This window comes from Pteronotus mesoamericanus, unplaced genomic scaffold (assembly GCF_021234165.1).
Source record: "Pteronotus mesoamericanus isolate MK-2021 breed Mesoamerican mustached bat unplaced genomic scaffold, CSHL_Meso_final scaffold_12, whole genome shotgun sequence".
Classification (NCBI taxonomy): domain Eukaryota; kingdom Metazoa; phylum Chordata; class Mammalia; order Chiroptera; family Mormoopidae; genus Pteronotus; species Pteronotus mesoamericanus.
In genome coordinates, this window is record NW_026555303.1 from 5,539,077 (window position 1) to 5,552,300 (window position 13,224).

At 34.7% G+C, this 13,224-nt stretch overlaps 1 protein-coding gene across 2 annotated transcripts in view; it reads right to left on the reverse strand.

Moving 5' to 3' along the window:
* DIAPH2 (diaphanous related formin 2) overlaps nucleotides 1-13,224 on the reverse strand; it is a 908,710-nt gene that overhangs the window by 646,058 nt on the left and 249,428 nt on the right. For both annotated transcript variants that reach the window (XM_054587910.1, XM_054587909.1), the window contains 3 exons: nucleotides 10,291-10,409; nucleotides 8,291-8,407; nucleotides 5,681-5,799 (listed from right to left, as the gene is read on the reverse strand). In XM_054587910.1, the coding sequence (XP_054443885.1) occupies nucleotides 5,681-5,799; nucleotides 8,291-8,407; nucleotides 10,291-10,409 (355 nt within the window). The remainder of the gene's footprint in view (nucleotides 1-5,680; nucleotides 5,800-8,290; nucleotides 8,408-10,290; nucleotides 10,410-13,224) is intronic.

A 13,224-nucleotide genomic window follows, 5' to 3' on the forward strand; every position in this document is an offset into this window, starting at 1 on the left:
CTGGGAGGCAGGTGGACCGATACTAACACAGAGGATCCCCTGGGAAATCTGGCCTAAAACATGCAACGTAGTTTCCAAAGCTCGTTCTGCTTTGCACTGCGCTGATAAGGAGAAAACCAGGTGTTTTACTTCTCCACAAGGAGATAATTTCTGAACCCCGAAAACTGTGCCTTAATGAGCACCTGCCACTAACTTCTCTGACAGACCTTAATTTAAGACACATCTCTGTATTCCTTCAATTTATTATCTATAGCCTTTTGATGTAGATTGATAGGCTTTGCATGCATGCTGTATACCCCTGTGCATATCGTTCTCAATAAAAGCCACTTCAAGGGAAGGGCTGGGGGCATTCTCCACTAGAGAGAATCGCCAACCCCCTCTCCTGACAGGCAGATTGTGTCTAGTACAGTTTATTTCCTCATCCACAGCAACCCAGAGAGGCTCTGCAAGACAGAGCCCTCCCTCAGGATAATATCTCATAATGATACATACAGCATCTTCTGTACCTAGCCATTCCATACCTATTTATTTATCCCCAAGAAATAAAAACATATGTCTATATCCAGGCTTGTATATAAATTTTACAGCAGCTTTACTTATAATAGCCTAAAACTACAAAGAACCCAAATGCGTATCAGCAAGTAAATGTATAAACGAATTGCACTACATCCCTATACTGGAATACTACTCATTTATATAAAGGAATGAACTACAGCTACATATAATAGTACAACATAAATGAATCTCAAAATAATTGTGCTGAATGAAAGAAACCAGGCAAAAAGAGTGCATGCATGTTTCTAGTTATATAAAATTTTAGGAAATGAAACTAATAATATTAAGAGAAAGCAGACCAGTGACTGTCTCAGGATAAGGAGTTGTGGAGAGGCATGGGAAGGAGAGATTACAAATGAGACTTTAGGAACTTTCAGGGGTGATAGAGATGTTTATTATCTTGAGAGTGATGACAGTATTAAGTGTACATAAGTATCAAAATTTTATCAAATTGTATGCTTTAAATACAGTTTTTTTTTCCATGTGCAATATGAGGGGGACTCAAAAAACCCAGAATCCGTTTATGAAAAAATATGCATTTATTCTTGCATGTTTAAACTTCAGTCCCCTTCAAAGTACTCCATTTCGCACACCTCTCCATACATCTAACGAGACATTTTTTCCACTGCTCAAAATAGTTTTTGAATTTGTCGATTTTCATGCATTTTAGTGCTTCTACCATTTTTTGTTTCACCTTTTCCACATCAGAAAACCGTTTCCCTTCGAGGCCTTTTTTTTTTCTTTTTTTTCATACAGGAAAAGAAAAGCAAGTCACTGGGGATGAGAACTGGTGAATGGCGGGGGGGTGGGGGCCAGGCGTTCATGCCATTTTTGGTCAAAAACTGCTAAACATTCAGCTTGGTGTGCTCAGATGCACTTGTAAATTACCCATCATGAAATGGGCATTGAAAGTATCTCTCAAAAAAGTTCACTGAAGCTGAATGCAAACTCTCACAACAATGTTAGCTGGTACCCTGAAACAGATGGGTTCCTAGAAGACTCAGATACTGGGGGCAGCCTGTACCACAAGGCGCCTGCCCTCCAGAAGGTAATTCTGGGTTTTTGTGCACACCCCACTCGTACATTACAATAATACTTTTTCCTCCCTCCCTCCTTCACTCCTTCCCTCCCCCTTTCTTTCCTTCCTTTTCTTTCTCTTTCTTTTCTTTTTTTCCTTCCTTTTTTCATTCTCTCTCTCTCTCCCCCCCCTTGTCTTTCTTTTTATTGTAAAGAACTGTGTGCCCAGAGCAAGGCAACTAAAAAGGAAATTACTAATGATGAGATCAAAGAAGAGCCAGGTCTGTGTTGTGATGGCAATGGCTGGTAATAATCTTGATTTTTTAAAACTATTTTCTAGTTCCAATACATTTGTCTCCATTTACCCGCCACAACTCTCCCCTGCCCCACCCACATCCACCTCCTGCTGATAATCTTGATTTAAATTTTAATCAAAATATATCAGAAATCAAACCTGACATCAAACTATATTACAAGGCCACCGTAACCAAAACAGTCTGCTACTGGCATAAGAACAGACACATAGATCGATGGAACAGAATGAACAGCCCAGAAAAAAAAAACATGTTTCTATGGCCAATTAACATTCAACAAAGTGGGCAGAAGCATAAACTGGAGTAAAAATAGCCTCTTCAACAAACGGTGTTGGGAGATCTGGACAGCTACATGCAAAAAAATGAAACTTGACCACCAAATTACACTACATAAAAATAAACTCAAGATGGATAGAAGACTTAAATATAAGTTGTGATACCACAAAAGTCCTCGAAGAGAACACAGGCAGAAAAATCTGATTTTTCACGCGGCAATGTTTTCACCAATATGTCCACTGGAGCAAGGGGCAGAAAGGAAAAGAATAAACAAATGGCACTTCATCAAAATAAGAACCTTCTGCACTGCTAAAGGAAACATCAGCAAAATGAAAAGGGAATCAATGATATGGGAAAATATATTTGCCAATGATACTTTGGACAAGGTTTTGGTCTCCAAAATATATAAAGAACTCACACAACTCCAATCCAGGAAGACAAACAATCTAATCCAATTAAAAAAAAAATGGGCAAAAGGCCTGAACAGATACTTCTCCAAGGAGGGCATGCACAGGGCTCAGAGACATATGAAAGGATGATCGGCATCACTAGCCATCAGAGAAATGCCAATTAAAACCACAATGAGATACCACTTCACATTGGTCAGAATGGCCATCATAAACAAATCCACAAACAACAAGTCCTGGTGAGGCTGTGGAGAAAAGGGAACACTAGTACACTGCCGGTGGGAATGCAGACTCGCGCAGCCATTGTGGAAAGCAGTGTGGAATTTCCTCAAAAAGCTGAAAATGGAACTGACTTTTGACCCAGCAATTCCACTGCTGGGACTATACCCTAAGAATCCTGAAACAGCAATTCAAAAGAACCTATGCACCCCAATGTTCATAGCAGCACAACTAACAATAATCAAGTGCTTGGAAGCAGCCTAAGTGGCCATCAGTAAATGAGTGGATTAAAAACTATGGGACATTTACACAATGGAATACCATGCAGCAGAAAGAGAGAAGGAACTCCTACCCTCAAGACAGCATGGATGGAACTGAAGAGCATTATGCTAAGTGAAATAAGCCATGCATTGAAAGACAAATATACCATCTGATCTCACCTATAAGTGGAACCTAATCAACAAAAGAAACAAGCGAACAAAAAAGAACTGGAAACATTGAAATAAAGAACAAACTTACATTACCAGAGGGGAGGGGCAATGGGGGAGGGTGATGACAGGGGAAAGAAGGGGAAGGGTCATCAAGGAACATGTATCAAGGACCCATGGACGAAGATAACTGTGCAGGGGGAAGACTGATGGTGGGAGTAGATGGGGTTGGGGAGTTTGGTGGGGAGAAAATGGAGAGACAACTGTACTTGAACAACAATAAAAAAAGATGAAATAGAAAAAAAGAAATCATGCATGAACATGATCTGATTTATTAAAAAAATACAAGACTCACAAAATTGTGAAATGAGATGCTATGCTCTTCAAGTCCAGGTGTTCTTAATACAGAAATCCATAGATTTCCTAAGAGTTCTTGAAGGACCTGGAAATTTTGTGTGCATGAACCCATATGTGCATGCCTGTGTGTGCACATTCTAATGAAAAGTTCCACAGCATTCATCAGCTACTGAAAAGGGCCTCTGACCATAAAATATTAAGAACCACACATATATTTGACTTACCTGTATTTATAGGTTGAGGAAACTGAAGCCTCGAGAAGTTAAGTGATTCGTTCAGGTATTAATGGGTCTATGATGCTGACTATTCTTTCTCACTTGATTCCTTCATCTCTCCCCACCCCAATACCCTTAACAGTATACAATTATAAATACCTGACACATAGTACACAAAACAAATGTCTGTGAACACTAAGTGAGCTAGGCAAAATCAACAATACAGTGTGTGTGTGTCAACTATACTCTATAATAGATTATAAAGCAATACAAAAATTTGGAAATAGCCCCTAATAACTCTCTCAACAAAATATGAAAAAAATTATGGAGCTTATCAAGCTCAATGAAAAATATGCAGTGAAACCAGCATTCATATTAATTGCTAGGCATGGTAAATTGGTTTATACTTTCTAAAAACAATTTAGCCATTAAAATACATATCCTCACTTATAGAAATGAATCCTAAGAAAATAATGAGAAACAGCTAAATATTTGTGCAAAAAATGTTCACATGAAATTCATTTATAATTGTAAAAACCCAAAAACAATCTAGATGCACAATAAGAAATAACTAGTGAAGATGATTAAGGTATTCTGTAAAATGGAATCTTATACAGATGTTCAAAGTCCAATTTTAAAGATTAACATGGGAAAATGATCAAAGTTCCATTTTAAAGGTTAGCAGGGAAAATTCTCATAATACAAATGGTTCGAGAGAGAGGGGGAGAGAGAGAGAGAGAGAGAGAGAGAGAGAGAGAGAGAGAGAGAGAGAGAACGTATTGAGCTGAAAAGTGAGGTTGGCGGTTTATTCTGTCACATAAGTCTCTTGCCTAGAATAAGGAAGCAGGAGTTTTAAAACCAGAAAAGAATAGCCCTGGCCAGGTAGTTCAGTTGGTTAGAGCATCATCCCAATATGCAAACATTACAGATCTGATGCCCGGTTAAGGACCATACAAAAAGCAACCAATGAATGTGTAAATAAGTGGAACAACAAGTTGATGTTTCTCTCTCTCTCATCAATAAATGAATAATAAAAAAGAATAGTATATGATAAATAATAATAAGGAATTCATCTGTGAATATTACTGTGAATCTGCTCTGTGCTCTGGAATAAAGAACAATATATAATTGGTTTTCAATAGCTGCTGTTTCTTCTTTTAAAGACAAGACAAATGAATTAATGCTAGAATTTTAGCAATAGTGATTTTCATTAGGTATAAATAAAACTGCTCAACTATAAGGTCACATAGCACTACATATTTCATAAAACAGGTTTCACATCATCCAGGAATTATTCCAGAAAGTACAGCTAATTATCAGTATAGGATGATATAAGGGCATTTTCTCAGAAATCCAAGTAGATGAACATGATCTCAAATTCTTCTCTAGCTCTAAGGTCAATGAAGTACAAATTGATCTACTTTGACAGAATTAAAAGGTTTTAAGTTACTGAAATAACCCTGTGTTTCTTTTCTCGAACTTGAACATGAATAACGTAGCTATATTACTAATTAGACCCTACTGTACTTGTGATACATATATATATAAAGCCATTAAGGTATGAGTATAAACAGAATCAAAGGGTTTCAGAGCAGTGTTTCTATAAACAGAAAGGCATTCATCTATCATAATACAATGTCTTTTATAGGGTATTAATTTTAACCTGAATTCAAGAATGTTGGAACCTATCAAAGAGGTTAATGTTTTCAATCACAAAGGTAGAACTCTCATGCTCATCATAATCAACAATTATAGTGTTTGAGTACCCATGCGCACAATGATTTATCAGATATTAACAGAGGGAGTTCAGTAAGAGAGCAACCTTTCAAAATGCCTATTACACAGAAGAAAACAAAACACAATCAAAGGACATTGAGGATTATATTACATACCTATGAGATGAGTTAAATCAATGTCTAATCTTTGCCTATACTTGAAATCTGGGTCCATACCACTGCAGTGCAGCACTATCTGCGAAACACACTCCTCAATTATTTTGTAATACTGTGGCCTGAAAAAGAGAGAAATTATTCTTAAATACCTTTTTCTACCTATACAAATCTATTTTCAGCATGATAAAATAATTAAGTATTTTTCTAGCACTGTTGAAAAAATATTTTGAGTCATTACACTCCCTTAAGAAGAAATATGCCTACATTTAAATATGGTCTGGGTGCTACAGTGCAAAATCCATTGCAATGTAATCAACTGTGAATACTTAGTGACTTAATACTCTAGTTTTCAGGGATTCATACTTGAGTACAAAGACACTACTTATCAACCGTACCTACTTAAACTTAAGCTGTTGTTCCCAAAGTTAATGAAAACAAGAGACCTGTTACTCCTACATCCATGGATACAGAAACAGTTCTAGGTATCTACACGTTCTCAATTTCAATAAGGAATGAGTATCTTGGCATTAGGTGGCAAGCAATATCTTGAATGCATTCAAAATAAAATGGGCTGAGCCACTTATGGTACAGACTATTCCAAAGATACACTTATGTACATATTTTAAAATGTCCATTTTATACAATCATACACATTTAATATGCAGGCTAGAGCCTCAATTTGTTCACAGTATCTAAGGTTTTAAATCATATCATAATTCTGTAATCTACCAAGGTAATTGTGGTCTTAAAAATTACCATGTGCATACTTCAAAATTTTAAAAAGATACTTTTTACATTTATATTTTGGGAAAATTGAGTATTGATCAGTGGCTAATAAATTCAACAGAGAAAAATCAGAAACACTACTACAGATAAATTATGACATAAACTTCCCTAAAATTGTGTGATAATAACTAGCCAACCTACTATAAGTTTACGAACGGGGCCAAACATATCCCAACTGTTTTATATGACTTTTGCCATAGGGCTGATCTCAAGAATAAGAATAAATAACCTTGGCTGGTGTGGCTTAATGGATTGAGAGCTAGCCTGCAAACCAAAGGGTTGCTGGTTCGATTCCCAGTCAGGGAATATACCTGGGTTGCGTGTGAGGTCTCCAGTAGGGAGCTCACGAGAGGCAACCTCACATCAATGTTTCTCTCCCTCCCTTTTCCCTTCCCTTCCCCTCTCTCTACAAATGAATGAATAAATAAAATCTTTAAAATAAAAAAGAGTAAAAATAAATAGTAATAAACAGGGTTGGGCAAAAGTAGATTTACAATTGTAATACAAATAAGTAATAAAATTAATAAATAATAATAAAAGAATAGACTGTTTCATGTACTCACAGCTATAAACCTACTTTTGCCTACCCCTTTATATTACACATCTGAGGCTCTTGGAAGTCATCATCAGGTCTAGGGTAAATAATACTGGCTTATAATTAGCCTAGTCAATGACTCTTTGGGTAAATAAGGAAACACATTTGCTGTCCTTGAGGACACATTCACTATCCCTAAGTAGAGTATAAGTGTTTATCCTTCTTCTACCTCACATGGATTTTCTCAGAATGAAAAGGATGTCATATTATTGTAAGTTCTCATTTAATCAAAGTTACTGAGAAATGGGAGCCTTCACACAATTTCCCCAGGTAACTGCAAACACACGGCCACAGTGTCCCTTTAATCACCAGAAATCATTTTAGAAAATGACAATCCTATCAAGTGTATTACCATCTTTTCTACTTTTAAAAAAGCATAAGATTTAACATTTTAAACATTTTTCTATGTCTGTGTAACATCATGATGTTCATCAGTTATTGTACTGATGTGAACTACAATAGTTTTCTATGGCTTTAGAACTGTCATTCTTGTTACGACTGTACCTGACCCCAAGGTAGCCTTCCTTTTCCTGTTAAGCAAGTTTTGAGAAATCAGAAAACCTCGGTTCCCAGAATGCCATGTATATTAGACTATCAAGAACAACTAAGAGTCTCTTGAACAGTTACATGTAAGACCATGATCACCACCTGATGGATAATTTCAGTCTCTTGGAAACCTTTCTCTAACTTTCTAATTTTCAGATATATTCCCAGTTACTAGACTCTAAAACTTCTAACTTTATGTACTATTCTCATAATCATTTATTTTTAAGAATCACATTACTAAATATAAAGCTGAAATCTTAGCATTGTTATTGTTAGATAAGAAGACATCTATTAATAGATAAAACTATAAAATAGAAATAATAGTAAAACCTTACTTATTAAAATATGTAAGAACTTAAAAGTTCTACCACAGACTTCTCAGTGCTGACTGTGCTACCATTATGTAGCAAAGAAAATTCATCATGGGGTTAATAAATTCTATTGGGTTCCTTTCCATTAAAAGTCCTGTTGTTCGGGTACTACATATTTATAAATAAAGTGTTCTGGTACAATTAAAAAGAAATTAACGCTGTTTAAAAATGTTATCTTAAGTTGTCAAGCTCTTACACTTTTTGTATGCATTTATGCATACCCGTATACTGCCTAGGCCTCACTACATTGTTTACTTTCCTTTAATATCTAATTCAAATTATACATACAGGATTCTCAGAACTGTTTCTTACCTGATATAATAATCATTTCTGATGAGCAAAAAATGTTGTAGAATGGATAAGAAGTAATTTTCAGCAGCTGTGTCCTTCAACATATTATACAGAAGGTGGTATACTTCATTCATATCAGTGGAAAGTCAGTCAAGGAAAAGAATCAGATTCTTCATGAAAGGTTCATTCATTGATTTATCATTTTGTTTGTATTACTGTTTCTAAAACTTCAACTCCATTATCTTTTAATTAAACATTTACATAAAGAAATCTAATCTATGGAATCATGTTAATCTTTTGACAAGACAGACTGAAATAGGATTTCCAAGATCATTTAACCATCAAAATCTTAAATAATCAAGTATACATTATATTTTAAAGTCTGACACAACTGGGACAGCAACTCCTTTAATGAAAATGGATTTCTCTTAATCTTTCTGTAGTTGTGACAGAAGGAGGACCTGTAATATTCACGAAAGCTACTGCTCCTCTATTTTCACTGTGACATCAGATAGAAAGAAGGCAAATGAGTATTATGTGGACTGATAAAAGATCATAAAATCAGTTTATTTTACACAGGTGAAATACTTAATAAAATCTGAAATTACTGTTTGCATTCATTTGTATTTCATTATTTAATGTAAATGGGCAGTAAAGGATAAAACTAGCAACTATTTTCTTAGGATATAGAAAGAATGATAGAAGTTTAAGTGCTTTTAGTGAACTACAAAACATTTCAAAAATGAATCTGGAAAATCATTGCACTGAAAGATAAAAAGAAAAGTAGAAGAGATGTAATTCAACATCCTAAAAGTAACCTAAAATATCAACATTTTCTCTGAAGTAGATTTAAGTGCATGAGGGACCACTTCTTAGACCCCATGTAAGGGTGTTTTGCTGAAACCTCATAAGGACCTTTAAGTGGCTACGGAATGGATCAAAAATAGCTTTATGGTGAAGTTTAATTATAAGAAAAATCTGTATAAAGAAAGCAAGATATTAATTGGCATAGAAAGCATTTAATATTATGGAAATCACTGTGGACAAGAGTCACTAATGATGGCTAAGAAATTATGAGGAATGGTCCCTTGTCACTATGATTTTTTGCACACCTATTTATCCAGTACTTAAGTGTAAGGCACTTCAACAGGAGCATTGGAGGAAAAATATGAAATAGAACATTTCTTTTCTCGTTTTCAAAGAGGCATAGATGTTTATATAAATAAGAGAGATACAAAGTACTGTAGGAGTTTCAAGAAGGGAATATTACTTCCAGTTTTTCTGAGGGGGAGGGGAAGAAGAAGAAAGAAAACGTCATAGAACAAAAAAGTCTAGCTCAAATGTCATTGCAGTTCTGAAGCATGTCCCAGGTTCCCTACAATCCATAAGTAAGAAATTGAATGGGTGTGAAACAAATCACCAACAATGTAGTGACAACCACCTATGTGATATAAAATCATTACGTATTAAATCATTGCCATAGGAAGATTATATGCTAGTTCTATTTGACTCAAATGCTTCTAACACACAGCCTTGTTATAGTCAGATACTATCACATCTAAACATTTGTTTCTTTTGCTAAGGAACCAAAATATTTGGATTGAGAATAAGACATTTATTTGAACGGAGTTATATCTCTAAACCACTGAGTACCATTTGATAAACTAAAAAGTATATTACCTATAGCAATCTATGAACTCTGTAAACTTTCCCCCCAGAATCTTCATACATGAGGTATATTTCCTTAAACTCATCATATTCAAAACCATTGAGCAGAATATACCTATAACACAGCAAACCATTGTGAAGATTTCAATAGTGTCTGTGTAAATCGTCAGAACAGTCTGACAGTTCCCTCAACATGAGTTTCAAGAACAACATCATAGTGAGGTTCTAATATAAATAAATGGACATAAATTGGGCTTGCAGACAAGAATTCTAATAGTGATTCACAATATTACCCACACATGCATTTTTCACAACATACACAAAATAAGTTTTCTGCTTTGTCAAAAGGATATTCCATTTCTGCTCGAATGTCATTGAGACGATGTGATAGTTCAGTTAGGTCATCCTCTTTGTTCTCATCAAACACTTTCAACTGAATATCAAGCTCATCATTCTCTTTTTCTTTTAGATCCTAATATTTAAACATAAAACTTAACAGATGAATAACAGTTTGACAACAGCATATTTTGGTAATAAAGGCCAACCACTATTACTCATTTATATACAGAGAAGCGATTTCAAATATTTACCCACACACTTGGTTTCCTGAAAGAAAGTAAATGTACTATGTTTTTCTATTTTAAAATAAAAGAACCTCATTGCATTCATTGGATTTTCTTTTCATGCCCCAGATTTTGATTATTCACATTAAAAAATTAACAATCACTTTCTACAAAGGAAAAAAAAAAAAACAATTGCTAACAACCCAAATTAAATGCTGTTATTTTTGAGTGAACACACTAATCAAAGCTTGTGAAATAACTCATACAGTTATAGCATTCACATATGCCTCTGGAAAAAAAATGTGAATATAGATCAATTGTATTAATGAAGAACAAATACAAGGATATACTCAAGCACAACAGTCCCAAGTATGGCATGAGAAATTGAATAAAGAAATTTACTGTAAATGATATTTTGTGATTCAAAGAAAAACGGCATCAGGGCTTTTTCTCAGGCTGCCTATCTAGCCTCCTCCCCCGACTTTCATTTTTGCTTAGCCTAATCACAATACACCAATTTGGGAATCAAAGATTTGTTTTTGTAATATACTATAAACACATGCATTACAAACCCCTGATAATTTTCAAAATAATAATACAAGCAAAATCTTTGGAAGCATGCCACACTAGAGATTGTTGGGCTTAATATATATCACCTGGAATATCTTTTAATATGTGCCCATTAAGTTGCAACTTTGAAAACCCAAATGGATAATCACAACTGTGGGTGCTCAAAGGTGACACCAAAAGTGAGACTAGAATTTTTAGGGCTGAACTTGAACTCTAAAAGGAAATCTAAGCACAGTGTATTTCAAAGTAGGTCAATAAAACAAAATAGAATGTACTTCTTGTTTCTATTTTTATTCAGTAGAACAATTAATTATAAACGGAGATGTAATGGCAAATACTGAAGTCAAATACAAATTTATGCAATTTCTAGATGTTCTTTTTCTAACGTACCCAAACATAACAATTAACTGAAAATGTAGCTAAAGAGGGTAGGATAATACATGCATACATATATAAAATTTCATATAAATATATAACAAATAAGTGTGTTTATACTAGTTTCCTCTGTAGTAATAACCTGCATTAGGTCTAGTTTTCCACTTTGAAGGGGAATGAATAAATTTATTGGAATGCAAAATTGTCTAACATTGTTCAGTCATATTATCAGGTGATTTCTGAACCATCCAGAAAACAGAAGAAGGCAGACACACTCAGTATGTTGGTCACTGCAGAAACAACTTGTGACACACTTTGGAATATAAACCTTTCATTATTCTTATGTCATATTCTATTTTTCCTGAGATGCTTACTATAAAACTTGATCATATTCAAATATGTTTGAAAACTAGAAAAATCTAAGTTAAATATTGCCATTTAATTAGCATCAGAACTTTATAAAACATGAAATCAATATATATGATTAAAATATTTTCAGTAAATAAGCAATGTCACCCCAATAAATAAGAAACAAGTAAAATTAAATTAAATTCTTTTCAGTAAAATTAACTTGTGTAATGTTTAACTTAGTCTTATAATAGGACAACACATTATTTATAAAATATATACAGTATATGAAGATATACAGCATAATATACAAATATGGACATACATCAATGCAATATCTTATACATATTATTAATAATGTTTCATTAAAATAAATGTAAATGCTATATACATACACACAGATGCATGTATCTACATGCATAGATACAAAACTTCCTTTCAAATGTCCAACCTTGAAAGATATACCCATAAATTATGGATAAAATAATTTAATAAATTATCAATGTTTTTATATACCACAAAGGTGACAAATTCCTTAGAAAAGTAAATGAAAATGCATAACTAAAATTTTATGTTTAAAAATGTAGACTATTATAAAGTTACTGAATTACACTATTACTAATTATGTGAAATAGAAACACATTTCAGTTATTTTTTTAAAAGAGATTTGCTGTACAGATATGGAACACTTTAGGCAGATTGTCCAAAACACGCAAGTCTCTATAATACAGTGCACTCCTAAGGAAATCAAAGTCCAATACCAATACATGTCTGATTATCAGTCAAACAATCAAATTTGAGTCTTCAAAAGAATAAGGAAGCATTTGCCAGTCTTTTAAAAGAAATGAAGAATGCCTGTTACCTACAGATACAACTTCTTACTATATCTATATTGGCATCCAAAATGTGGGGTATCCAGGAACATAGGATATCCCTTACCCCAACAAGTCTGGCTGGGGGATGGGACCCATGGAAAACGGCCTTTGAGAGCTATTTTGTATATCAATAATAACAGGCCAGCTTCATACCTGATATGCAAAAATGTTTATTCTGCATATCAATAACAGCAGACTAGACTTCCAGCCTGAATGGAGCAAGAGGATATGCATAACCTTGACCCATGATGTACCTGAGAGGCAGCTCCCTGGGTTACATGTCTGCACCAGAGCTTGGAGATGGTTTCCTCCATGCCACAGGGCTCCCCCTGCACAGAATAACTATAGCAGCTAAGAAAGGCAGACAATACTGGAGCGATGGCTGGTGTAGCTAATTGTGGGAGGAGTCAGAAATGGGGCCACATCATGGAGGAGGTTCCAGGCTGGGATTTAAATTGCAGGCAGGCTGCCCACGAGGCACACCGGGGAACAATGAGAGACCATGTAGGAAAAGGAGTGGAAGGACTCTTGCTACTGGGCCATGAGAAGGTGCCAC